Here is a 27,231-nt window from a genome sequence, read left to right as displayed (position 1 = left end):
GGAATAGATGGCTACCCTATGTGTGAGAAAAAGCAAATTAATTTCCTTATGTGTAATTTTATTAGTAATAATGCGATTTCCCTGTGATTTCATTTTCCAAAGGGCCCATCTCACGTGCCTTGCATCACCCTGGGGGCTTTCACTGGAGCAGTCTGGCTCTGGTTAGGTGTGGGGAGGGTATTCTCCCATAGCTCCAGCATGGTGGAGGGCATTAAATGGGACATGGGAAACATGGAAAATGTCTGAGTGGCTGGGTGGTCTGCAGGGTGCTGGGCACAGCCAAAGATGCTGCCTGTGCCTCTGTTGTGCTGCGTGAGCCCCCTGCCCCCCTGTCCTTGCAGATGTGGCATTGCTGGTGTGTAGCCAGATGTGGCTTAGCTGCTCTCCATCTGGGTTGCGCTGAGGTAGTGAAGAAAGGCTCTTCTTTTGTGCTCACCAGTGTTGGCAGGTCTGACCCTCACTAAACCTCCATCTCTGCTGCCTTTTGCCAGGGAAGCAATTCCACAGGTGGAATAAGAATAGGAAGGGTAAAGTGCTGTTTTCCCTGGCTTTTTGAGTTTTTTTTCCAAGAGGAAACCAAGGCGGAGAACAAAAAACACAAAGTGCCTGTGGGGCAGCGGTGAAAAATCAATATACCAGCCCACCTTGTTCATGTCTGAGGGGCTTCAGCCCAGGGCAGACCCTAAACCCCATTTTTCCAGAGTGCCAGCCTGCTGCCCTGCCCTCCATCCCTGTGCTCACACCTTGGGGCCAGGATGGAGGTACCTGGAGAGATCTGCAGTGCTCCAAGGTAGAATCACTGCTGTCTTTGCTCTGGATGCCTGGCAGCATCCTTTGGATAGTGTGGAGCTTAGAGACAGCTCAGAAGGAAAGCTCCTCATCAAAATAAGCAAACAGGGAACCTCCTGTGGCTTCTCCAGGAGCAGCAGCTGCTTCCTTAGCTGATGGTAAGGACAGGCAGAGCCACACAGGGAGCACATCCCAGAAAAGCTTCGGGCTGAATTTGAAGCCCACAGGACCCAGTCCTGCTCTGCATGGCTGAAACCCACGTGTGCACGGGGATTTGTTAAGCTTGGCTTGTGCAGTTTGGGGAGTGCAAGCTGTGCCCTCGTTTTGGGATGATGTTTAGAGGCAGGATGTGTGGAAAAGCCTGGTTCCAGGAAGGTGGTGGGCAGGGAATGGAGGAGCTGGGGGGAAAGCAGCAGACCCGTGGCTGCTGTAATTCAGCCTTTGAGCACCTGAGGTATCGGTGATGAGGAGAGATGGGGAAGACTTTGAGGTGGTCAAAGAATCCAGTTTTACTGTGGAGTACAACTGCTTTTATACTTATTCTAGGAAGGCTAGTAATGTTTTACTACAGTGATTGGGTTGATCATCACATAAACAAACTTACACATTGTAAACATCTCTTGCTTGCAGAAGTCATGATGCAATTTTCTTTTTCCAGTAAACCTGTCTGATTGAATCTCCTTGTAATTATGATTTAATCCTCAAAGTTCTGTTTGCTCTTGCCAAGGCATCCTGTTACCAAATCTCTTATGCTGGCCAGGCCCAAAGTCCATCATCTGTCCTGTGTCCCAATATCCCAACCCTGAGTGATGGGTGGAGGGTCTGAGTGTCCCTGAGTGAGCACAGTGACCCAAAGGGTAATGGAAATAAAAGTGATGTCCTGTCTTGCAGCACCTCAATTCGTGTCTCTGTGCTGTGAATTTGCAAGGTGTGTTTTCCTGGGGGCCTAGGGAGCTCCCAGGAAAAGCAGACCCAGCAAATCCCTGCTCCAGGGAGCTTTGTGCTGGGGCGTTCTGCAGCTCTGCCTCCGTGTGGCTGCATGGGAAGGAGAACAGGAGAGAGCAGAACAGGCTGCAGACACACGGGGTGCTGCTCACACATCTCACTGGCTTTTTGTGACTTGGCAGCCTCTGTCTGGTTATGTGCACGCTCTGCATCCCAGATTACAAATGAAGCTGAGGGTTTTTTCCCCCCTTTTTTTTTTTTTTTAAATTCTTTTTACGGGTGCTGAATGAGACAAAGGGCCCTTTTGGTGTGTGCTGGGCTGCCAGTTCCATCGCTGTCTCCCAGCATATTCCCCAGCACTGTCGATTCTTTTTCTTCTTTTTTCTGCCAAGGTTGGGATTACATGCATGAGATGGTATTTCTTGTTCAGGCTCAGACGTTTATTAGTTCTTATCTATGTTACAGTCTCACAAACTGTGAGTTCTACAGTACTTTAACAAGGTAAAAATGGAGCCCTGTCTCTCTCTCTCTACAAGGCCTTTTAAGGATAAACTGTCCAATTAAGAAATGACACTTAAATTAGTTTTAGTTTTAAACCAATAACCAACCACCCATGGCCTGCAATGTGGACTTTTTTATCCAATTACACAAAACCACCCAGACCCATGGAGAAGAAGGTGAAGAAGAAGAACCAACCATGGCCCTAAAACCTCCATCCTGCTTTATAGATATTACTATATTCTAAAACCTTAAACTGTAAGTTTTCCACTGTGTGATATTACACACTTCTATTTAAACTACACATCTATAATCTTAGTTCTATAATTCAATTTTGGAAGCCTTCTCTACGGCCTCAGGTCAATGCAGTGTTCTCTTGGGGGTCAGTGCCTGTCAGCACAGAAAATCTAAAATTCTCAGCAGCCAGGGTTCCAACACAGCACCCTCTGGGTCTGTCCTTCCCCACCACGGGCTCCTCTTCAGATGTCTGTTGCCATCACCCCAGGGCTTTGGGAGGGCTGGGAAATGAGGTTGGGGCAGCTCAGGCAGGAGCTCTGGGGGCTCTGCAGCCCTGAGACCTCGGTGGCAGGTGATGCTGGGAATTCCATACCTGGGAGCATCCTTCCTGTGCATCCACCCATGCTTCCAAGTCTTCTACAACACCCTGCAAAGCAATTAACTTCTCTGAGCCTAACGACTGTCTCTTTGTTAACGGGGCTCTGCCTGTTTATGTTTCACCCTGCACGAGGAGCAGTGCAGGCAGTGGGAAGGACTCTGGGCGTGCTAAACCTGGAAATGAGTGCCCTGAAATGTGCCTTTTGCCATGGCTCCTTGCCTTGAGCAGCAGAGAAACATCTCTCCAAAAGGAACCTGCCCTGAACCTGCCTGTGCTGCCCCTGCTTCCTCCAGTGCAGACCAAGGTTGGCATCCTGGGCAGGAGTTTGGCACGAGCTCGAGTTCCACTGAATATCCTGGCAACAGCATGGAAATAGCAGCATCCTTCACCCAATTTCCTCAACGCCTGGGTTTCTGGCACACCCTGCAGGAATTCCCTGAGTTAATTCCAGGGACTGCAGAGCCTCCCGAGGGCTGCCAGAGGGGTGGGACAGGCTGAGCCTTCCCGTGTGGCTGAGCCACTGCAGGCTCAGAGGAGGTTCCAGGGAGCTCCTCAGGAGCTGAGCATGGAAGGACAAGGTGGTTCCCAGGAGATGCCCCCCAGGAGGCATTAATTATTATTTCTGCAGAGTGGGGGAGACAGGAGTCCTGCCAGCAGAACAAAATCATTAAATATGGAATGGAAAAAGTTTTAGACTAATATGGACCAATATGGACAAAAGAGAACACAATGATTGCTTTGTTTTTGATGAAGCCACGAGTGGTTGCAAGCAAAACAGAATCTCCTAAAACCATAATATGCTTTTTATACCCTTTTTAGTTTCTCCAGTAAATTTCTCATGTTGTTATTTTCATTGTAGTGTTAGGTAGTATTATTCCATTGAGTTAATTAAGAGCATTTTCCCATTAAGATTGATTTCTGTTAAGGTTGATTGTTCTTGTGTTTATTCAGAAATAATGCAGGCTCAGAAGTGGTTCCAGGGAGCTCCTCAGGTGGTTCCCAGGAGATGCCTCCACTCAGGAGCTGCTGCCTTGTGTTTTGCCACTGCATCCTGGCAGTTCCTGCTTCCCTCACTGGAATCCCAGCTGCAGGTGTTGGGAAGCTTTGTTAGCTCCTCTTGGAGCAGTGTTCAGGCTGTGGTCTGTGCTTTCCAGGAGCCAGCCTTTGGAAGGAGCTTCCCTCTTGGCCTGGGGCTGGCCATGGCTCAGAAACAGAATTATTGTGAGGCAGTGAGTGGCAAAGAGCCCCAGGCAGGGTCACCTAGAGCAGGCTCCACAGTCCTCCAAATTTCTCCCAGCAGCATGTCCAGGTGGGTTCTGAGCATCTCCAAACATGGAGAGTCCATGGGGTAGCTTGGGTAGCTTGTCCCAAATATTTAGTTGCCCTCACAGTGAAAAAGTGTATTCCTCTGTCCAGGCATTGTTTTATTGCATTTTGTGCCTGTTGCCTTGACCCCAGGGCTTTGGGAGGGCTGGGCAATAGGGCTGGGGCAGCTCTGGCGTGACTGAAGTCCAACCCCTGGGTGCTGCAGACAGGAGCTCTGCCTCTCCCCCCCTGCCAGGTGCTCTGTGCATGGATCAGATCCTCTGTGAGCCTCTTCCAGCCAGGCTGAGCAGCCCCAGCCCTGCCAGCTCCTGTCCTTTCATCACCTTGGCTGGAGCTGCTCCAGTAGCCCATGTCCCCTGTCCTGTGGGGCACAGCACTCTGCATGTGTCACCAGGGCTAAAGGAAGGGGACAGGCCACCTCCTCGACCCACTGGCTTTGCCTACACATCCCAGGGGGCTGCTGGCCAATTTTTTTAAGAGCACAGTGCTGGTGGCCACCAGGTCCCTTGGGTCCTGTCCTTGGCAGTGGTGAGGGCACACCCTGAGTGCTGTGCCAGTCCTGGCCCCTCGGTTTGGGAAGGATGTTGAGATGCTTGAGCACATCCAGAGGAGGCAACGAGGCTGGAGAGGGGCTGGAAACACAAACCTGGGAGCTGGGGGTGCTCAGCCTGGAGAAAAAGAGACTTAGGGGTGCCATCATCACTCCTGAAAGGTGCCTGTGCTCAGCTGGGGCTGGGCTCTGTCTCCAGGCAGCACTGACACAACCAGAGCACACAGCCTCAAGCTGCTCCAAGGGAAATACAGGCTGGATATTAGGAAGAAGTTTTTCACAGAAAGGGGGATAAAGTTCTGGGATGGCTGCCCGGGGAGGTGGTGCAGTCACCATCCCTGGGTGTGTTTAACAAAGCCTGCATGTGGCACTGGGGGCCAGGGTTTAGCTGAGGGGTTGGGGCTGGGTTGGACTCGATGATCTTGAAGGTCTCTTCCAATCCAGTGATTCTGGGATTCTGTGAATTCTGCGGGGCTCTCCCTGCCCAGCCCTTCCCAGCCAGCACGGATGGGTTCGTTCTTCCCCAAGTGCAGCGTTTGGTGTTTCCAGCTCCACGCTGCTCCTCTGCTGTTCCTCCAGGCTGCTGAGTCCCTCTGGATGGCAGCACAGCCCTCTCCTTCAGCACTGCCTGCTTTTCAGCATCTCCCTGCCCTGGCAGAGCGTGATCGGTGCAGCACCCAAACTTCTGACATTTCCTGCTCGTTTGCATCCTCGTCCTTTCCCTCCCCTGGAATAATTCATCCTCTTCCCCTCTCCCCGGCAGCCCCCAGCTGTCCCTGTGTGATTCTGAGGGGAGGGTGGCTGCTGTTTGTGACAGAGGTGTTTTCCAGCCTCTCCAGTTTGTAGGGTTAATGTTATTTACTCTCAATTTCAATGAGTGTAGTACCTGCCTTGCCCCTCCCACCCTCACCCACTGTTTGAATTTCAGGGATGACAGTGTAATAGATTAATTCAGGGACCTCAGCAGGTATCTAGTTTGATCAGACGATCACTTATTTTTCATTTAACTCAAATGATCAATTTAAAAATACTGATCATTCACTGGGCACTCCTAAAATGGCATTTTCTCGACTGAGGGTGGGGAGGCCCTGGCACAGGTTGCTCAGAGAAGTTGTGGATGTCCCATCCCTGGAAGCCAGGCTGGATGGGGCTTGGAGCAGTGTGGTCTGGTGGAAGGTGTCCCTGCCCATGGAAAGGGTTGGAATGGGATGATCTTTAAGGTTCCTTGCAACACAAACCCTTCCATGATTCTTTAAAGCTTCAGGAAGGTTCCTGGATTTGTACTAAAGCAGCTTTCAAATGTTCTGGTGCTTATCCCAGCCGTGGGGAAGGAGGTCAGTGGGACATTGTCCTTCCCAAAACCCACCTGAAATCCCAGCTGGTGTTGTCCCATCTTCCCTGGGTGATGCCAACCAGCTTTTTTGGTGGGAAGGAGCTTTCCTGGCAGCTCAGAACGCCCCACCATGGTGGGTGATGCTGTGATGGAACCTGTGACATCTCCACAAGCTCTGCTACAAATCCCAACTCCTTCATTTGGCACCAGAGGAGCCTCACAGGAGTTACTTTTCCCCCTCACCCCTCCACAACTCGTGAGACAGCACCTGATATGCTGTAACTTCCTTTCCCTTGCATTTTCCCTGATGGAATTAAGCCTAAAAATTCCTCAATGAACTTTTTTTTTTTTTCCCCATTGAGGAGTCTCGGAGCCGTGTTCAGCCTTGGCTGCTGAGGGTGTTTGCCTTCAGGGAGGCTGCTGAGCTGCCTGCCTGTCACTGCAGCAAGGGGGACGTTTTTTCACACCTCCCAGCACTGAGGAGCTCTCAGAGAGAGGTTTTGCTCCGTGGCCTTTTCTCTTTCACAGGTTTGGGAGAGGGAAGCAGCATCTCCTTCCTGGCTGCACGCCAGGGATGGGGCTTCTCTGGCTGTCTTGAGCATCAGCTGCTCAGTGCAAGTTCAGACCTGCTGGAAAAAAAAAAAAAAAAAAAAAATTTCAACAGCTCTGTCTTCTCCTGGCGCTTGTCCTGACAACGTGGTTTTGTCAAAGCCACCCCTGTTTGCTAGCAGGGTGCTTTGGAGAAAGCTGAGCCTGTGAGTTTGGTTGCATTGGGTTGGAGGTGGAGTTGGTGGAGTTCTGGTCCAGCTTTCTTTTTATTGCAGGGGGTGTTTGCAGCCCAAGGGCAGGAAGGAGACTCCTCTGCCATCCCACTCCTGGCAGAGGGTGCTCTGCTGGGTTTATCCAGCTCGAGCCTTGCAGGGTGGGCAGAGATCAGAGGAGGCACTGGGTGCTCCTCAGGCATGGACCTGCCTCTTGGAGGGGTGAAGAGGAGAAGAAAAAGGGTCAAAGGGAGAAGAAAATCCCCTGGTGGCTCTGGCAGGAGCTAGCACTGCTGTGCCAGAGAGATCATGAGGATGCTGGGGGCTTCCTTTTGCTGTGGGAAGTGCAGCAGTTGAAAAAATGCTTTTAGAAATCCCTCTCCAACCCTTTGACAGGCTAGAAATAAGTTTTCTGCTGTTGGCTGTCTATGGATGGCTCTGAGGATGTATTTTCTGAGCTTGTTCCCACACACATGTAGAGTTTGGCAGCTTGGTGTCTGGCTCTTTGGAGGCAAGAAGGGGAATATCCCCCTGGTCTCTGCTCCATCCCTTCCTCATCTCTTTGCTCTCCCTTTCTCCATGCTGCTCAGTCCCAATATTTTGGGCAGGGCCATTCTGAAATATTCTTATTTTTCCCCCACTGGATCTTCTCACGTGGACCTCTCTTGCCCAAGGCTGGACCTGTGTGAGATGGAGGAGATCTGTGACCTCACCTCCTGCCACAGTGAGCCTGGGATGCTCCACAGCTTCTGGCTGAGGGCACAGCTTGTGTGGAGGGGTTTGGGGGTTGGAAGCAGGGCTGGAAATTCTCTTGAATGTGATGGCAAAGAGGGGAGGGTGGGCAGCTGTTCCCTGAGAGGGGGGATTGCTGCATGCCTGCCCAGAGCAGCCAGGATGTGACTGCAAACGCCAATTAGAGCCTGGGCTGGCAAAGCTAAACACAGCAGCAGGGCACTGCAGGCAATTTATTAATGGCTGATTATTGCAGGGCCCTTCAGCTGAGCCACAAAGCCTCCAGGGCTAAGGCAGGGCTAGCCCGAGGAGCTCTGCCTTGCCAGGAGCTCTCAGAGTGGGGTGGAAAGGGGAGAGCAGGCAGTGTCAGGCTGGGGGAAGCATCATCAACAACAACCCTGAGCTTGCTTGGGTGCTGCCATGCACCCACAAAGGCGGCTCTGGGTTTTGGTTGGGTGTTTTTGGGGAGTACCAAGTGCTGAGCAGCCTCTGTGGGTGGGTTGGTGCAGGCACTGAGCCTCACAGGGACAGAGGGACACCCAAATCAGCTCCTGTGGGTTGTGTGGGGCTGCATGCACATCCCTGCTGTGTCCCATAAGTGCCCCATAAGGACTGGAGGTTCCTTTGCTGTCCTTTAGCAAGCCTGCCATCATGTAAAGGTCTAGTTGAAAACTGGGAATTGGACTAAATGGCCTTTAAAGGTCCCTCCCAACCCAGTACATTCTGTGGTCCCACCATTTTGTTGTTAAATCCACCTTTAATTAATTAATTAATTAATGTTCTGCTGTATCAGGAGCTCTGTGCATGAACTGCCCCGCTCCCACAGCAGTGCAATGTGGGGCCACATCTCCCTTAAACGAGTTTAACCTTAATTTATAAGATGTACTTTAAAAGAAACTTTAGTTTTTCAAAGTAACATGGGACTTTTTAGATGTACTTTAAAAGAAACTTTAGTTTTTCAAAGTAACAAGAGACTTTTTAGCTTCTAACTGCGAAGTTTTTAAGATGTTTGGTTTTTTAGCTTCACAAAATACAAAACTATGCTCAATGATTAAACTTAAAAAATTACAAATATGCATGTTAAAACCACTAAAAATATATAAAAAATATCATAATGACATCAGAGACAGCGTTAATGTGTCTCCCCTTGGCTTGCACAGGAAGATGTCACCACAGATCACTGGGAGGAGGTGAAGGGATGGATGCTCCCAGGGCTGCCTCTCACCCCTAGGCTAGCTGGAGGCCCTGGTGGGTTCTGGTGGGATGTTGTGGGCTTGGGAGCCTCGAGTGGGACCTGCTACCCTCGTGTTTTTGTGGCATTTTGCTTCGGGTTTGTGCTGTGTTGTGTTTTGCTCAGCAGTTGAGAGCTGGCAGGCATTTTAAGAGGTGGGACCAGGGATGCTCTGGGCTGGATTGTCCAGGCAGACACTTACAGAGAGGTCAGGAAAAGGGTGGGAGTGAAGGTGTGCTGCAGCTGGGGTCTTGGGAAGGGGCTGCAGGGGGGAGCCTGGGTGAGAGCTGTTCTGGCACTGCTTTTCCTGTGTCTCCATCACCTGCAAAAGCTTGTCTGGGGGGAGGTACAGCCACCAAAATCTCCTTTCCCAGAGAATTATCCCCTTATCCCAGCAAAAGAGAGCTTTACAATATTGTTTTCCTGTTGATTTGGAGGATGCCAAGGCTGGCCTCGTGGTCCTGGTGATTAAAGCAGCAGTGTCTGTGGGTGTGGGGATGCTTTATGGCAGCACACAGATAATTCCAGCCCCACACATCCAAGTTCTCCTGCCACAGCTGCTGTGTGACACTGGAGTGGCTGCTGCAGCCCAGGGCAGGTGAGGGAGTGCAGAATTCACAGCCTGGTGTGAGATCTGCTGCCTCTCCCTTCTCTCCCAGCCCTCTGACCCCTCAGTGGATAAATCCCGGAGAATCCCAGCTCTGGGTTGGTGTGGGGAACGTGTCCTGGTGGTTGTGAGGATGGTGGTGCCCACCTCTGTCAGGGCTGGAGAAGAACCTCACATCCTGCTGGGGTTGTTGGAAGGAGGTGGGAGCAGGTGGCAGAGAGGAACCCTTTCCCTGGGTTGGTGAGGGCTGCCTTGCCCTGAGGTGCTGCAGAGCCTCTGCAGGGCTTTGCTGGCACAAGAAATGCCACCAGGGCTGTCCTGGCCTGTGCCACAGCTGCCAACATCTGCACAGATGAGCATCAGGCACAGGCTGGTGTGTTCCAGCCCGGGGGTTCTGTGTCCCTGCTGCTGCAGGGGTGCTGGGCTCAGCAGGACTTCTCCTTTGCATCCCCATCCTCCTTCTAATCCAGCAGGTAATGAAACTGTTCCTGGAAAAAACCTTGCATTCCTGCATGGTTATAAACACCCTTCTGAGTCACAGCTACTCAGTCCCAATTTGAAATTTGGCCAGAGCACACTGGAGAGATGGTTCTCATTTGATCTTTTTTTTTTTTTTCCTAATTTTATTTTTTTTTCATCTCAGCACAGCCATATTTTAAAAATAAATCAGGATGCCAAAAGCCACTTTCTAAGATGAGTGCAGTCCATCACATCTCCTGGGAATATCAGTCATGGAAGGGGAGCCTGTCCTCCTTCTCCAGACCCTGTATTAGAATTATAGAATGTCTAGGTTTGAAGGCACCTAGGTTTGAAAGTCCCATGGGCAGGGACACCTTCCCTAGACGAGGTTATTCCAAACCACCTCCAACCTGGCCTTGAAGATTTCCAGGGGTGGGGCAGCCACAGCTTCTTGTGCACCCTGTCTCCAGGAATTTCTTTCCAATATCCCATTTCACCCTGCCCTCTGTCAGTGTGAAGCCATTTCCCCTTTCCTGTCACTCCAGGCCCTTGCCCAAGTCCTCCTCCAGTCCCCATGAGTCCCTTTGGGCACTGGAAGGGTCTCTAAACCCTCCCTAGAACCTTCTCCAGGCTGAACAACCCCAAACTCTCAGCCTCCCCTCAGGGACTTCTGCCCTGCCTGGTGCTCCCTCCAAGCTGAGGAGCAGCTCTGGCTTTCTGAGCAGCCTGGGGCTTGGCAGAGGATGCTTTTAACACTATTTCCTGGAGGTTTTTTGTTTTGTTTTGTTTGTTTGGGATTTTTTTGGTTGATTTGGTTTTTTGTTTTGGGGTTTTTTTTCTGATTTTTTTTTTGTTTTGGGTTTTTTTCTGGTTTTTTGTGGTTTTTTTTAAATTGTCTTTTTGTTGTTGTTGTTCTTTTTGGTGTTTTTTTTTTGTTTTGTTTTTGTTTTTTGTTGGTTTTTTGTGGGTTTTTTTGTGCTTTGTTTTTTGGCTGTTTTTGTTTTGGTGGGATTTTTTTTTGGTTGGCTTTTTTTGTGGTTTTTTTTGGTGGGTTTTTTTGGTGTGTTTTGGTTTTTAGGTTTTTGTTGTTGTTGTTTCTTGTTTTGCTGGGATTTTTTTGTTGGCTTTTTTGTTGGCTTTTTTTTGTTGGTTTTTTTTGGTGTGTTTTCTTTTTTAGGATTTTTTGTTGTTGTTTTTTGTTTAGGTGGGGTTTTTTGTTTGTTTTGTTTTGGTTTAGGTTTTTTTTTGTTTGTTTTTGGGTGCCTGTGCCCATCAACGCTCAGCCAGGAGATCCCGGGGCGCTCCGAGGGCCGCACGAAGGGATGCGGGAACTGCTCGGGGGCTCCGCATCCCATCCGAGCATCCCAGGGCAGGGAGGCTCGGGAGGGGACAGCAGGGGACAGCAGCCACTAGATGGCAATGCCGGAGCGGCGGCGGCCGCGCAGGGCGGGGGATGTGACACCGGGCTGGGGGTCCCGGCGGGGACAGCCCCGTGTCCCCTCCCTGTCCCGCCGTGCTGGGCTGGGAGAGGGGCGGGAAGAGCAAGGAGGGGATTGAAGGCGGTGTTGGTGTGAGAGTCACGGAACTGCGGGGTGGTTGAGGTGGGAAAAGGTTTGTAAACTCACCGAGTCCAGCCATCAACCCAGCGCTGCCGAGGCCACCACTCAGCCGTGTCCCCAAGTGCCACATGTCTTTCAAATCCTCCCAGGCTTGGTGACTCCAGCGCTTTCTGGGCTGCCTGCTCCAGAAAAGACCCCTGCAGGGTTAGAGAACGCTTTTGGAGGAGGCACCTTCCCTAAAATCCAGCCTGAACATCCCCTGGGATGACTGGAAGCTGTTTCCTCTTCCCTGTCACTTGTTGCCCGAGAGAAGAGACCAGCCCTCACCTTGCTGCAGCCTCCTTTCAGGAGCACTGAGGTCTCTCCTGGGCCTCCTTTTCTGCAGGCTGAGCCCCCCCTCAGCTCCCTCAGCTGCTCCCCCTCGGAGCTTGCTGGAGCTGGAGGGGTGTTAGCCTGTGTCCATAAAACCGAGCGCATCCCGAGCGCCTTCCTGTCCTGGCACCTGCTGTTCCCTGTCTTCTCCCGTTTCCTCCCCTGACAAAAACCCAAACAGCCCCAGGAGCTGGCTCTGAATCCCTGTGCCATGTTGAATCATGTGGGCATCAGCCACGCTTCTCCCTGACTCACAAATCCCAGCGTGCTGGGTGAGGGTCAAGACGAGGATGGCAATAAACATCCTGGGAAACAGAGCCTGCATCTCTTGGCATAGCCAGAGACTTATTTATTTCCTTTTGGCTCTCAATCTTCTCTTAAGGAGCTGCTTTCTCATAAATATCCCATCCTTTAGCACTGTCTGAGCAGGAGAGAGGCTCCCAGCAGGGTGATCCTGAGCTCTGCTCTGCAGCAGTGAGTGTAGGGCAGAGGTGGCAGCCAGCTCTGGGCTCAGGGGACAGCCCTGTGCCCCTGCAGAAGTGTCCAGGTAAGGGCTGCACCCCTGCTTTCAGGGAATGGAGGAGGAAGGCTGCCTTCCTCGCCCTCAGCCCTTGCCCTGAGCCAGGAAGGGATGGAGGGCAGTGCTGGGTGCAGCCCTCCCCATCGTCCTCGGGCCCTGGGTACCACGCAGAGCTGAATTTCGGCTGGGCGAGGCCTGGGATGGCAGAGGGCTGGGGCAGCAGGAGCAGGAGCTCTGCACGGCTGAGGATCTGCTCCTGGCCGTCGGCCCAGCCTCGGGCTTCATCCACAGTGCCTCAAAGGGCTCAGAGGTGGCAACAGCCAGTGGTGGGGACGAGGAGGAGGAGGGTGAGAGGAGGTGGGGTGAGCCCCAAATAATGATTGATTCGTTCAGGGCAGTGTCTTGCCTGGGCTGGATGGAAGGGACTGTAATTAGCTGGTGGCTGCTGTGGCCACTTCCTTTCCTGATGTCAGCAGAATGAAAAGCCAGGGTCACTCTGGCTGGCTGGTGACCTGGGAAGTGTTTTGGGAGGGATCTGAGCACCTCTGCTCCACTCTGTGCTGCAGGGTTATAGTGAGCTAACCAGGGGCTTGTTGTGCACCCCCCAGATAACCCACTTTGGTTATGAAGGTCATTGGAAGGACAGAGTTGGGTAATAGATCATTGGAAGAAGGGTTGGGTTATAGATCATTGGAAGGAGAGAGTTGGGTTATAAAGAACATTGGAAGGACAGAGTTGTGTGGATAGATAGAAGGTAGGAGACTAGAGATAGTGGTGATAGTAATCTCACCCCTAAGGAGTTACAGCTGTGCTAGTTATCAAGCATTAAGAACAAGCCTGCCCTTAATAGGCCACAGCTGGATCCAGTTAAGAGGGGTATTATAAAAGAGCAGGTTGGCTGGTCGAGGGGGGAGATGGAGTTTGTTGGCTGTGCTGAGAAGAAGAAAAAGTCAGTGCTGTGAGGAGCTGCCCCTGAGAAACCACCGAGAGGGTATGAAACCTTTGCAATAAGATGACAACAGAGTTGGGTTACAAAGATCATTGGAAGGACAGGGTTGGGTTGTAGATCATTGGAAGAAGGGTTGGGTTATAAGGATCATTGGAGGAAGGGTTGGGTGCCACGCAGAGCTGGTGGGCTCTCGGTGCCTGGCTGAGGTTGGGGCAGTGATCCCACAACCCCTTTTGCAAACACTCCGGTGTTATGTTGCTGAGGAGGATCTGGCCCTTCCTCTTTCTCACCCAGCCAGCCCAAGGGCTCCTGGCAGTGCACCCATGACAGCCTGGGCCAAAAAACAAACCCTGTGGCCCTTCAGGCACTCTCAGCCTGCAGAGTGGGGAAGTCCCTGGTCAGGTGCTGCACAGAGGGAGAAGCCCTGGCCCAAACGAGTCAATGATTCATGTGATTAGGAGCTTGATTGGTTTATTTATTTATTTATTACAATTTAAATGCCTCAAGCAGTCCTGGCTGCCCCCAGCAGGTGTGAGGGACAGGGCAGCAGGCACTGTCCTTGCAGGGCAGGTGGGGTGGACGAGGGATGAGCATGACAGGGACACGGAATGTCTTGTGCTGCTGGCTGGAGCCGTGGCTGTGGGAAATGCAGGTGGAGAGTGTCACAGGCCCTGGGGAGCTGTGTGGCCTCGGGGTTTAGCAGGAGGGGCGGGGGACCCTGCGTGTGAGCAGCTGGCAGGGTGTGCTGTGCCCTGCTGTGCCAAGAGGACTTGGGGACATCCCTGGGAGTGCCCTGTGTGTGCCAGGAGGGCAGGGCGGGTTCCCCAAAGGTGGGTGGGTGGGCAGGCAGCCCCCACACCGGGGCACGGCCCAGCACAGCCCCAGGGGACCCGGGGTGACCTTGGCACACGTGTGGCTGCAGCACCAGCAGCATCCCCGCTCCCCTGCCCTTAAAGGGGTGCCTGGAGGGGTGCAGTAGGGTCACCCCCACCCCCGGGAAGCTCCTGCAGGGCACATCCAGCCCGGGGTGTTTACACCTCTCGGATGAGCCGCTGCTCCTTCCAGACAGCATCGTGTGTCAAGAGGAGGAAAACGCCGAGGAGTGGAGCTCATCTGTATGCGGGGGAGCAGCAGGGCACTCCCCGGGCACCCGCTGCCACCGGGCGGCTCCGGCAGCCCCGAAGTGCCCCGGGGATGGGGGCGGGGGGATGCGTGTGGCCACAGAGAGATGCTCGCAGGGGGAGATGTAGGGAGGGGAGCCCCCCGATGCTCCCCAATTTAGCCACTCACCCAGGAGCACCCGTGTGCTGGAAAGCCCTCTGCAGCCAGGGCGGGGGGGGATGTGTGCGCGCTCCTGGCAGGGTGGGGGCTCCCCCATTGCCTTTGTTCCCTTCAGACCCACCCCTCGCCTCTGATTTTCCTTTGCGGCAGCTCCCGTGCTTGCCAAAAGAACGCGCTGGATGGAGCGAGGGAGCGAGCCGGGCGTGTTGCGCGTGTGTGCGCGCTGGTGTGCGCCTGTGTTGCCACTGACTTCATTAAAGCGAGCTGTCCCCGAGCTGCAGAGGCGCGGCAGCCTTTAATTTTGTGGCCCGGCTCCTGCGGGAAGCCGCCGCCGCCGCAGGAAGCGTGCTCCTGCCCTGGCCGCCGAGGGCTGGGCATCCCTGCCCGCCGCAGGTGCCCGCCCGGGGGCTCGGCCCTCCAGCCCTGCCCGCTGCCCCTGCCCGCCGGCAGATGGGCGGCCCGGCTCCCGCAGGATGCTGAAGATGGAGTCGGGAGGAAGGAGTTGGACACTTGGCTCCAACTAGGCTGGACCACGCTGCAACCTGTTCCCCCGGCCGCGGCTGCTGCGCTGGGTGCTGTTCCCGACCGTGGCCGCGGGGATTCGGCTCCCTGCCCTTGCGGGGGGCTGGGGGGGTCAGGGGGGCTGCTTGGGGCTCCGCCGTGGGGAGGATGTGGCCGGCTTCAACCCCTCGCTTCCAGGGGGAAGGCGCTTAGGGACTCCGCTGGGCACGGAGAGGGAGGAGGAGGAGGGCTCGCTGTCCGCCCCGCTGCCCGGGTGGCCGTTCTGGGGGGGCCCGGCTGCCCCCCGTGCCGCCTCTCGTCCGCGCGGGTCCCCGCTCCCCCAGGGGGATGGAGGAGAGACGGAGCTGAGCATCACCCGGCGAGGAGGAGGGGGCTGTGGTTGGGACTGCGCCCCGCAACCCCCTCCCTCTTCTCTCCCACCCTCCCCCCACCCCGCCGCCTCGGTGCTGCTGCTTTGGCTCACCTGTGTGTTTTCTTCCAGGATGGCTCGCTTTGGGGAGGCAGTGGCCGGCAGGCTGGGCTCCGGAGATGGGGGCTCCGACCAGAACCGGAGCCGGCAAGGAGCTCCTGCCCCTGCGGGAGGGAGCCCGGGAGCCTTCAAGCAAACCAAAGCGCAGAGAGCCCGGACTATGGCTCTGTACAACCCCATCCCCGTCCGGCAGAACTGCTTCACCGTCAACAGATCGCTCTTCCTCTTTGGGGAAGAGAACATAGTCAGGAAATACGCCAAGAAGCTCATCGACTGGCCATATCCTTTCTGCAGCCCCCGGGATTCGCCTCGCTGGCTGCCCAGGACACGTGTGTGTGGCACTCTCGGGCAGGTAAGCTGTGCCGAGAGGGGTGCCCCGGCCCCTGGGGATGCTCTCCTCTCCCTGTTGCTGCTCTCCCTCCTGTCCTCGGCTCCTTGCCTGCTCCTGGCAGGAGCCGAGCCCTTTCTCCCCGCTCCCGGGGGTCCCCCAGCCCCTCCTGAGGCTTGGATTCATTAAATCCCCGTGCTAATGGGGCGCTCTGATCCCCGCGTGCTTTGGGATGCTCTGTGTGTGCGCCTGGGGAGCTGGGAGGCAGTGGCCTTTTCTCTGTGCCTCGGTGTCTCGTGGAGTTTTGTCACCCTGGGCCCCCCGGGAGCCCCACGGATCTCCAGTCCCTGCTGGGTGGTGGCTCTGTCCCTGCTGTGTGTGCCCTCTTTGCTGCAGACCGTGCCCGGCAGGGGCACAGCCGTCCTCGCCCTGCAGCCCCCGGCCCCCCACGGTGGCTCTGGGAACCGGCTGCCCCCTCCCTGCGGCAGAGGGAAGGATGTTGGAAGCCTCTGGCTGTGCCCCGTGGCCTTTTTTTTTGGGGAGGCAGGCACAGGGGAGCCACGATTTTATCCCAGGGACCCCTCTCCTAGCGCAGGGTGGAGGGTGCAGATCTCTCCCACTCCTTCCCGTGTTCCTCCATCCTCTCATAGCTCCCCACGCACCTCTCTCTCCTCCCACCCTCCCTGTGGGTGCCCCCGGGCGCCTTGGCTGCTGCCCAGCACCACAGCCCTCAGCCCCACACCAGCCTGGGCTCAGTGCCCCGAGACACCTCCAGGGCTTTGCCCCCACGGAGGATCTGAGCCTGAAAACTTCAGCGTGGCCGCGCTGTGGCTGTAGGAGCCTCCCCGTGCCGTGTTCTGCAGCAGTGATTCCATGCAGCTCCTGCTGCCGCCGCTTTCTCTCCCTGCAACTTGTTGGTGGAGTTCCTGGCTCCTCCGGTGGGCACGGGAGAGCTTTCCCTGGTGCCAGGCAGCAACGCCTTGCTTTGGTGCAACAGGTGCCTCGGGGGAAAGCCTTGGGTGAGGCCCAGGGGTGCAGGACAGGTCACCCTCCCTGCAGAGCGTGGCAGGGGAATTGACCCTTTGCAGCTCCCACGCGTCAGGTCAAACCTCTGCCAAGCAGGAACCTGGGGAGCTGTGACACCTCCAGGCTCCAGGGGGTGACCTGGGCGTGGAGGGCCGGCTTGGAGGGGCTGAATTCCCCTTGGCATCCCCAGATCTGCCCCTTCTGGGGCGGGTGGCTGCAGGAGCGTGGGGCTGTGGCAGCGCAGAGCCCTGCAGGGCAGCGGCCAGGCCGGCTGCCTGCCTTTCCAGAATATGCCAAATTATTCATGTGCTTTTCCAGCACGGTGTGGGAGGGCTCTCGCCCCTCCAGCTTTTGTTGGGAGGCAGAAGGAGCTGGGGTGCTGCCACCGGCCCGGCGCTCGCGGCGTGGGCTGGGGTCCCGTGCCGGCGTGATGTCTCATCTTCAGGCAGCGCTGTCTCCTAGAGACTGGAGCTCCACCACCACCACCACCACATGAGCAGAACTCCCCAGCATTATTCTCCCCTGGAATTTGCAATGCATGAGGGAGATGGGCTCATTTTGTGTTTTTTTTTTTTTTTTTTTTTCCAGAAGTAAGTGACATATTCCCATGTGAGTGCTGGGAACAGGCGTGCTCCAGGCGCGGGAGCTCGGTGTTCCTGCCTATCCCCCGCCCCGCTGCCATCTCTTTCCCAGAAAAACGCATCCACCCTGCATGTTTCTCTGCACCACTGGAGTTTTGAGGGCTTGGGAACGGGCAAGGCCTTTTGGTGATGAGTTTTGTCAGGCTGGCCTGGCCAGTTCTTCGCATCCTTGTAGTTGTAGCCTGGCACAGGCAGCTGGTGCCTTTTGGTAGGGCCAGAAAAAACCATGTGAGCACCTCAGCTGCCTGGCCTGGAGCCCATGGCATCTCTCCTGGGTGAGGGCATTTTGGGGAGGAGAGCACTGGATCTTGGCCATGGTCAGTAGGAGCTGCTGGCCCTGGGAGGGCCATGGGCCAGTCCTGGTGCTGTGGGTCAGGGTGGGCACAGCACTGAGGAAAGCCAAAGGGGCTGGAGAGGAGCTCGGGGCCGAGTGGAGGCTCTTCTTCATCCAGCTCTGGTTGACTAGGTAATAGGGCTAAAAATATCTGGTGATTCAGGCCTGGATATCTGCTGGGTAACTGTGTAATTATAACCAGCAGCCTCTGCAGTTTGGCTTCCCAGTGTAAATAGGGATGATGCATGGAGGAGAAGGAGGAGAAATACGAGCAACTGGGACTGGGATGCAGCTCCACGGGAGGCAAGCCTTTGCCGAGTTCCTGGCTGGAAAGCTCACTGGAAACCTCCACTGGAGCTGCTCTTTTAAAACTGGTCCTGCCCGACCCACGGGGCAGCTGCTGTTTTGGCTGTAGGGAACATCTCCTTCTCTTCTCCTTGGGAAACGCAGCCTTGTCCTCTTGCCTGCTCTCCTCCTGCTGATGGCCAGGCCTTTCACCCTGATTTCATTTGTTTGGCTGCCTGGAAGGCTCCAATTCAGTTAGTATACGAGATGGGCTGCAGCTCATCTATATCTGCTCCGTTCCTCATCCGCTTAATCACATTTGACCTGGATAAGATCCCTCTCCCGCCCCAGGAAGGCCAGATGACATTGTGTGCCTCTGGCTGTGTCCCCAAGGACAGCATCTGGCTGCAGGCTGCCCACTGCACCTACCCCCGGCGTGGCAGGGGAAGAGGATGTCCATGTTCCCTGTGCTGAGGGATTTCACCTCTCTCGTCCCCTTTGGGTGCCAGATCTGGCGTTGGGCTGGCCTGGAGCAGCTGGAGCGCCCTCAGAGCCCCATCCCAACAGTCAGGGGGATTTTGCTCCACGGGAAGGACACCCACGAGTGGCTTGAGCTGTTTTGCTCACCATGGCTCTCCCTGTGACCTGGTGCTGCATGGGCAGTGCCCCTCGGGGACCCTGGTGATGCCACACCCCACCTGGCCAGGCACCTGGGCTTTTCCTCAGCCAAAATTCCAGCAGGTCTCGCCTTCCCAAGGGAAGAGCCTGCGCCATGTCGTGCCATCCTTGGGCAGCTCCATCCTTGCCCTCCCCAAGAGCATTTCCCCCTCCCCCTGCTCCCAGCCTGTTTTCTGTGCCCTCCATTCATCAGATTTTTAGAAGGTTTTTTTTTGGGAGGGGCGAGTAGGTGTAATGGCAGGTCCATCTTTTTGACAGCCGGGGAGAGCGAGGCTGCCTGTCAGATGGTGAATTTAAACAGAGGCAGCTGTTGTCATGGTGATGCCAAGTTGCATCCTGTTGCTGTGGCAACCAAAGTTAAAAAACTGATGTTAAGGCAGGAAAATCACATGATGTGGTCCTTTTTTGTTTAAAAAAAAAAAAAAAAAAGGAGGAGGAGAGGAGAGAGATTCGATTTCCAGGGTGAGGTGGGGGAGAAGGAGACGCTTCTCCATGGAGCTGTTTGCACGTGGCAGGCAGGCATCCCACATCCTGCATCCCTACGGGAGCGGCAGCAGTGTGGGCAGCTCTGCCCCGTTGGACTCCTGGCTGTCCCTGCCTTCGGTTTAACCCTTGATGGAAACCACACCGCTGCGTTTTGGAGCCGTGCAGGCTGTGACTGCAGGGAGGGAGGGTGGTCTCCTGTGTCCCTGCAGGGGGATTGAGGCGGGCTGGGTGCTCCAGGACGCAAGCACAACCCGTGTTCACTCTCCTGAGCCTCTGTGTAGCAGGCAGGCAGCAGCTGGCTCGTGTTCCCAGCGGGAGGATTTGGGGTCTGGATGTTGTTTTCTGTCAATCCTCCCCCAGCATGGATGGGCTGGGAGCGCTGGGTGGCAGGACACAGGGATAGAGGGAGCCAGGAGGGGCCACAACTCTCTGGATAGTCTTATCAGTGGAGGGAAATCCCTTGTGTCCCCAGGGACAAGCCAGGGAGGTACTGTGGGGATGGGGAATCCCAGAGTTGAATTAGGGCCACTCACAGACTTTGCTCTACTTGGCACTTTCGTTTTTTTCTTGGAAACCAAAAACCTCACTTGCCCACAGGGGTTGTGGACTCCCTGGAATTGTTCAAGGTCTGATGGGGTGGGGCTCTGAGAAACCTGGTCTAGTGGAAGGTGTCCCTGCCTGTGGCAGGGGATTGGAACCAGATGACTTTAATGCCCTTCCAACCCAAAACACCCTGTGATTTTTTTTTTGAAAACAACCTTGGAGAGAAGCTGCTCCTTCCTGGTGGGGTGTGGAGCTGAGAGGAGGAGGAGTGGGGCATCCCAAGGGTGGGTGCTGAAGATGTGGATCTTTGGTCCTGTTGTGCCATGTCTGTGTGGGACAGGCAGCAGTGCTGGGAGTGGGACCAGCAAGATGAAGTCCACAGGTGTAGGAACTGAGGCTTTTTCTCCCTGACATCTCGGAGCAGGGCAAGCCCCTCGGAGCAGCAGGTCCCCGGGGAGGGGTGGGGAGAGGTGGGAAATAGAGACACGACTTTCTAGATGTTGGAAAACCTGGATGACGCAGGCATGGACAGGGCTGGAGTTGCTCCTGCTCTTTTGGTGGCACTGGAAGGTAGCATTCCCCAAGGCCTCATTCCTCTGGCTCCTCTGCTCCTTCCCCACCTGCCTGCCCAGGAGTGGAGAGAAGGGATGGGATGGAGGGGATCCCTCCATAGCTCCTGTCCTTGCCTGCATACGGGGAGGGATTTATCTTGTACCCAGCCTCCTGTGGAGATTTGTCAATGTCCCATCAGCACCACAAACCCACAAACCCCTCCAGGAGCTGGAGCTGGGCTCACTCCCTGCCCTATCCAGGTGGGTGCTCTGGCTGGGCTGGTTTGGCCTTCTGGCTGGCGAGGAAGGTGAAGAGGAAGGTCACAGCTGGAAGATCTTCCTGACAGACCCACCAAGCAGCTCCAGCTCCAGGCATGGGGTTAGCCCTGCTCCAGGTGGTCTGGGGGATGCCCCCATGGCCTGGGGTCACTGTCCCCACCTCAGAGGCACCGGGAGGGAAGTGTGGAGCTGCAGGTGTGGCGTGCACAGGGATCGGCCCAGTTGCTAAGGAAACAAGTCAACGGTGCAGGGGAGAGAGCATTGGGTAAAGGAGATAAATCAATAAGAAAACCTATTTTTATCGGCTCCCTAATGATCCTCCAGGAGAAGCCAGACGGAAGAGGAGGAGGAGAAGGCTGGAGGGAGATGGGCTCTCATTACTTGGCCTGGAGGGAGGCAAGGGCTACTCTGCATTTTGGGTGGCTGTGAGGTTTTGTAGTTATTCATCTGATGTGGGAGAAAACAAAGCACTGATAGAGGGTTGTCCAGTGGCCCCGACTGGGAGGATGCTTGGCTTGGCAGAAGTAAAGAGCAGGGGTAAAATATCCCTCAGTTCAGCCAGATGTTCCTGCTGTCCCTTGGGAGGTTCTTTTCCTCTTGGAACTCAAAACCTGGCACAGCTGGAGCTATGGGGGCTGGTTTCCATGGGGTTGATGTCTCACACAGCTCTGGATGTGATGACCCAGGTTCAACTCCTGGAGAAACTGGGCCAGCGGGGTTTGGGGAATCACTTTTGGCAGTGACCAAAAGTGATCACTCCTTAGGTCAGTGCTTTGGGGAGCGATTGCCCTTTTAGGCTCGGCCAGGTTGGACAGGGCTCTGAGCACTCTGGCCTCTGTCCATGAGAGGTGGGAATGAGGTGGTCTTTAAGGTCCCTTCCAGCTCTTTCCTCGGCTTGGTGACATCTGTTCCCCCACTTGCTGGAGGTGCAGCAGGAGCGTGGTCCTGTGCAGGGCTGTGACAGATGTGCACTGACCTCGTGCTGTCAGCCAGATGTTGTGGCCAGGTGGTCCTGAGCCCCCCAGGCCCTTCTGACGCTGCTGCAGTTGTGTTTTCCCCACCTGGGTGTCTCTCCCACGGGAACAGGGAGCAGTGCGGGGTGCTGGGCTGCGCCGGGGCGGACAGACGGACGCTCCGCGCCGTTCCCGCACTTCTCATCTAGGCAAATGTGCCTGGTGCCTGGGGAGCTGCTGCCCCGCCCCACTAACACGCTGTCTGCCTCTTAAGCCGGTGCTAATTGCTCGCAGACTTTCAGGAAAATGCTGCAAAAGGATCCCGAATGGGCTGGTGGCGCAGGGCCAAGCGCCGCGGTCGCGGGCGGCCAGAGGTGGGATGCAGGAGAGGACTCTGCTGGAGCCATGCGGGGAAATATTCGCTTGTGTTGAGCCTCAGAGGAAAGCTTTTGGAGCCTGGCCCCCCTCCCCAAGTACAGGGAGCTGCTCCTGCCCCGTGCCTGGCTGGCAGCAAGGTCTGAGCCAGCAGCAGGGAGCTCTGCAGCCTCTCCCTTTGGGTTTGCCTCTAACGTAGCAACCATTAATTTCACTGAGTGGCTTTTTAAACGCCTTGGATGCATCTTTGCTGGCTCTTCTTCCTGCCTGGGTTAAATACATCCCAGCTCCCACAGGCTCTCTCTGGCTGCCTCTCCTGGCCGTCCCTCTGTTTCTGTGCCCATCCCTGCTCCTGCCTTGCCAGCGTGCCCAGCATCACTGGGCTGGGGTCATGTCATGCTTTCCCTTTTCCCATGCTCATGGTTGGCACTGAGGTGTCTTCCCTTGCCTGTGGGCTCAGGGCCACTGGTTGAAAGCATTTTGCTGTTGTTAGTGGCCAAAAGGTGAGGTTGGAAAAGAAAATCACCCCTTTTCCCAGAGCTGATGGGATGGGTGTTGGACACCTCCTTCCTGAAATATGCCAGCCTGAGGGTGTGGAGAAGCTTGGTGTGGTGGGGCTTAGCCAGCTTGGGATGGTGGGAGTGTGGATGATTCCTTCGTGGGCAAGTCCATCCCAGCTGGGATCACATCCCCTTTCCACAAGGGAAGGTGGCAGTCCTCTCCCTGGGTGGCTGCTGGTGCCAGTGGTGACAGTAACAGAGCTGTTTTGGCAAGGAGGGAGCAGAATCAGGGGTGTGCTGCCTGCTGCTGTATCACTCCACATTCAGTTATTGAGGACAACAGGGCTTTTATTGTGGAGAACTGGGAAAGATGGATGGGAAGTTGGAAAGATATGGCCGTGCTGTCATTTGGAAGTGCTTTGTTTGCAGAGCTCGGCCCTGGGCCAGGCAGGAGAGACTCCCTGTCCCTCCCTCGATCCCATGAATCAAAAGGCAGGAAGAAGCTGAGTTTGGGGTGCTTTCCTGGGCATCAGCCTGCTCTTTCCTTCCTCAGACACCAGCCCTGCTGCCACTTCTCAGGGCAGCTCCTGGAGAAGGGTTGTGTAAGACCTAGTCGTGGATGTAGGATTTAGGATTGCTCATAAGGGTCCAACCAGGTCCTATTGGCAAGGTGCTGCTGCCCTGTGGGGTCTTGCTGGGGTGTGGCTGAGCTGGGATATCTCCACAGGGAGTTTCCACCCTGCCTGAGCCGAAGCTCAAAGCCAGGTGCCATCAGTGCCTGGAGCTGGGAATGCTCAGCCAAGTGCTCTGCAGCTCCCAGTGCCACCTGGGCTCATCCTGCTGCCCACAGGGCACTTGGCAAGGGCACAAGGTGGACTGATCCAGGACTTGCAAGGGATGCTCCATCCTCCTCAGGCTGTGCAGGTGCATCCCATGGGGATGTTTTGGGACAAAGGGGCTGCCTTGTGTCACCTCCCCTTTCTGAGCCCCATCTGCTGCTGATGGGATGGTGGAACAGAGCAGGAAACAGGGACATGCCAGCCGTGGCCAGCAGTGTGCCATGCCAGGGAGAGCCTCCCTGGTTCTGCCAAGGACCATGCCAAACCTTCTTCCAGGCAAAGCCCAGCCTGGAATGTCCCTCTTCACACCTTGTGCCCACCCTCTGGGCTCCTTGCACAAGTAACATCTCTCCCACGGGAGTTTTCATCCCAGCAAAGATGTCCCCTGAGCTTGGGGAGGAGGTGATGAGGCCCAGCAGGTCTGCAGGGAGGAAGGTCTCACCCCTCTCTTTTCCAAACAACACCAAGGTGGGCTTCACCCTCCTGCCTGGGGCAGCGTGTGTGGGTGTTCCTGTGGGGAAAGCAGCAGCAGAGGCTGAGCAGGTGAAACCAAGGGTGGGCTGGAGGGTTGGGGGTGTCACCCAGCTCTTCTCTGCTCCTTAACTCCCCTCCACTCCCTTCGAGTACATGATCCTGGCGACCATCATTGCCAACTGCATCGTGCTGGCCCTGGAGCAGCACCTCCCCGAGGATGACAAGACGCCCATGTCACGGAGATTAGTGAGTACCCCGTGTCCACCCCTCTCTGCTGGGCTGGGAGCTGAGCCAAGGGCAGCCACACAGTCCTACCAGGCAATTTCTTCTGATTTTGGGGTGGCTGGATGGGAGGTTTCCTCTGGGACTAGCTCCTCCAGCCTTCCTGGGGCTGCTGTAACGTATTCCTTCTCCATGGAAAAGGTTCAGGGAGGTTTAAGCCCCTTAAAAAGGGGTAGGGAAGGACTGGGCAACCTGAGCATGTCATAGCCACCCTCTGTTTATTTCTGAGGTTGCTGCTGGCTGAGGAAAGGTCCCAGAGGAGATGATAGGTCTGGGTGAGGTGGGATGGGACACGAGCTGGGTCAGTGTGAAATGCCTGGTGCTGTGTTTACTCAGCCTCCTCCCCTCACTGGGTCACTGATTTCTCTCTGGCAGGAGAAGACAGAGCCCTACTTCATTGGGATTTTCTGCTTCGAAGCTGGGATTAAGATCGTGGCCCTGGGGTTTGTTTTCCACAAGGGCTCGTACCTGCGCAACGGCTGGAACGTCATGGACTTCATCGTGGTCCTCAGCGGGTGAGTGGCTGCTCTGGGGCCACTTGGGGGCTCATCCTGGCGAGGACACGAGCTCCAGGACGTGGGGAAGGCCCCTGGTTTGCTGTTGTCACTGGTGTTTTGTTGTCCTGATGAGGGAGGGGACGATGGCTGCCTGTGCTGGAGGTGCTGTGGTGGCTTTGCTGATGGTGGGACGAGGTTCCCTGTGGGAGCAGTAGGGCTGGCTCTGAGGCCACCATGTCTAGCTTTCCTCACTTGGTGGTGGCCTGTCACCCACCTGAATACCAGGCAAGGTGAGGACAAGGTGGTGGCATGACCTGATAAGCAACTGGATGTGATTTGGGAGAGATTCTGGTCAAACCCTCATGGGGAGGTGGAAATTGCATCTCCTCTTGCTTTCCCAAGCACTTTCCAGGCTTGCCCTGGTGCTGGAGGTTTGGGAGTGAGGTCTGGGCAGGGTCACGTTCCCAGGTGATGCTGCTCATCACCCCAGCACGCAGCAGGGCTGCTGGGGGTGGTAGCACACAGAGCTTCACGTGTGCTGCTCGTGTCACTGGTGGTGTCACCTGCCGGGGACATGGCCCAGATTGGAGTCCTGCTTGCCGTGTGCTGGGCTGTCCTGGTGGCACAGAAACAGGCAGGGGCATTTGGGCTTGTGTTAGCCAGCACTGGAAGTCAGCTTGGGCAGAAGCCCACCCAAGGTGACCCCTTGGGCCCCTCTCTGTGTGGAGGCCAGGAAAATTATTTCTTTTTGCCTGCTGATGGAAATGTCACGCTCAGAGGAGCTGGTTTGATGTGTAAAACAGATGGAGCCTCGGGGTCTGAGTGCTCCGTGAGCTTTGCTGGCCACAGAGCAGCTGCAGGGCTGGCTGGGAAACTGAGGCATGGTGACCAGGCAGGACACCTGGGGTCTCTACAGAGCTTCCTGCTGCACAGTCCTGGCTCTTGGCTTGCAGGCTGGTGGCATCGAGTGGGATGTGACACCTGGTTGGGAGTTTGGAGGAGGAGGGGGAATGCAGAGGCTGCTTCTGCTGGGGTGTGCTGGGGGGTGCAGGCTGGGGCTGTGCACCAGGGGAGGCTCGAGGAGAGCATGGCTGGGGACATTTTGACTCCCTTGGTCCAGTGGGGACCTGGGTGGCCTTGCTGGGGAGTGGGACCACGCCACCTGGGAATGGAGGGTGTGCTGGTGGTGGGCAACACTTCTGACGCGCAGCACACAGGCGGCCTGTGGGAGGTGCAGCTCTCACATGGGAGGCTGCTGCTCTCCCACATCTGCAGAGTGACTCATGGAGAGGGTTCTGTGGCTCCAAAGGTGCTCACTTCCCTGGGGACAGCATGGGACACACATTGGTGTGGGGGCTCTTGGCCTCGCTGGCCTGAATGGGCGGGGCTGGGAAATTCCCATCCCCTGCATCCTGACCTGGGCATCCTTTGGGGCGTGGGCAGCACTGGGCTAGAAGGAGGGGCTCACCAGGGCCCTGTTCCTGCCCTCCCCAGGGCTCTGGGCTCGCTGCTGCACCCGGGCTGGTGCTGAGTCAGCGCTCAGCAATTACTCACTGGCAGCAGCCGCGCCAGCTCCTCTCGGTGCCGCGCTGAGCCGGGCCCCGTGCCAGGCAATGCACTGCCCATGAAGGGCTGCGAGCACCCTGCTGCCCACCCTGGCAGGAGGTACCCGTGTGCCCCCCAGGACTGCCAGCCACAGGGTGCAGCTCTCCAGGGTCTGCTTCCCCAGCAGTGCCTGCCCTGAGATCCTGATATTCGCCCGGCAGAGTGGAACCCAAGGAATGCCCCTTCACCTGCTGGCTTTGCCCCAGCACTGCCTGCCTCACCCACCTCGTGGGGCAAATCCTGTATTGCGGTGGGTGGTGGAGGCAACCCATGGATTTTCACCTTGGGCTGGCTTTGGGGTCACTGGGATCAGCTGCACCAGGCCACGGGCTCCTTGTCACCGTTCATCTCCCGCCTTTGCCCTGCGGTGCTGCCAAATCTGCTGCTCCTCGGTGCCACGGCTGCGCCTCCCATGCAGGAAACTCTCAGCCTGTTTAATCTGCTGAATTATTGGCAAATTCCTGCAGCAAATAATCCTTGGCTGGCAAATGCCTTGCAAACAGCTTGTGGGAGAAGGTTTGCACTTGGCGGCTCGTTCTGTGTCGGTTGCGTAAGGCGGGCGGCGGAGCTCCGGGATCGCCTCTGCGGCTCAAACTTTCTGCCTGGTGAATGCAAAAGTGTCTGGATGGAGATTTGGTGGCCGTGGGGATGTTGTTGTGGCTTACTGAAAGGTTGTGGCTGTGGTGGAGGGGATGTTGTGATCAGAAGTGCAGGGTGGTGCTTGCCTCAGGGTGTGCTTCGTGGGTTTGGATGCTGGTGCATCCCATGATGGGCCAGAGAAAACATCCATGTGAGCAGGATCCATCCCAGGATCTGACCCAGAGGGAGCTAGCATTCCTCCAGTTGTGACACAGGTGTTACTGCTCCTTTCTGGACTTATTTTTTTGCTGTGTGCGGTGGGAGAGGTCCTTAGTGCAGGTGGAATCATTTTTTTGCTGTGTATCTGGTGGGAGAGGTCCTCAGTACAGGTGGAATCATTTTTTGCTGTGTATCTGATGGGAGAGGTCCTTAGTGCAGGTGGCATCATGGTTGCAGA

At 55.8% G+C, this 27,231-nt stretch overlaps 1 protein-coding gene and 1 long non-coding RNA gene across 11 annotated transcripts in view; one reads left to right on the top strand and one right to left on the bottom strand.

Moving 5' to 3' along the window:
- The window catches only part of CACNA1E (calcium voltage-gated channel subunit alpha1 E), a 137,236-nt gene that overhangs the window by 25,403 nt on the left and 84,602 nt on the right, over positions 1-27,231 (top strand). For 8 of the 9 annotated variants that reach the window (XR_010366041.1, XM_064427638.1, XM_064427633.1 and 5 more), the window contains exons 3-5: positions 15,532-15,798; positions 23,952-24,057; positions 24,469-24,608. Coding sequence is in view for 8 of the 9 variants with exons in the window: in XM_064427638.1 (XP_064283708.1) it covers positions 15,532-15,798; positions 23,952-24,057; positions 24,469-24,608 (513 nt within the window). In the remaining variant the exon portion in view is untranslated. Of the gene's footprint in view, positions 1-14,693; positions 15,101-15,531; positions 15,799-23,951; positions 24,058-24,468; positions 24,609-27,231 lie in introns of those variants that run through there. The other variant, XM_064427634.1, reaches the window with a different exon arrangement.
- On the bottom strand, positions 1,918-15,651 carry LOC135304807 (uncharacterized). 2 transcript variants are annotated; one of them, XR_010366042.1, is made up of 3 exons: positions 15,514-15,651; positions 11,473-11,585; positions 1,918-6,686 (listed from the first exon to the last, which is right to left on the bottom strand). It is a non-coding gene; the product is annotated as an uncharacterized LOC135304807 (long non-coding RNA). The 2 variants fall into 2 exon arrangements; XR_010366043.1 differs by having other exon boundaries at positions 1,918-6,683.

Source organism: Passer domesticus, chromosome 7, assembly GCF_036417665.1.
Source record: "Passer domesticus isolate bPasDom1 chromosome 7, bPasDom1.hap1, whole genome shotgun sequence".
Taxonomy (NCBI): Eukaryota; Metazoa; Chordata; class Aves; order Passeriformes; family Passeridae; genus Passer; species Passer domesticus.
Note: the sequence above shows the minus strand (reverse complement) of the source record. Positions and strands in the feature narration are given on the sequence as shown.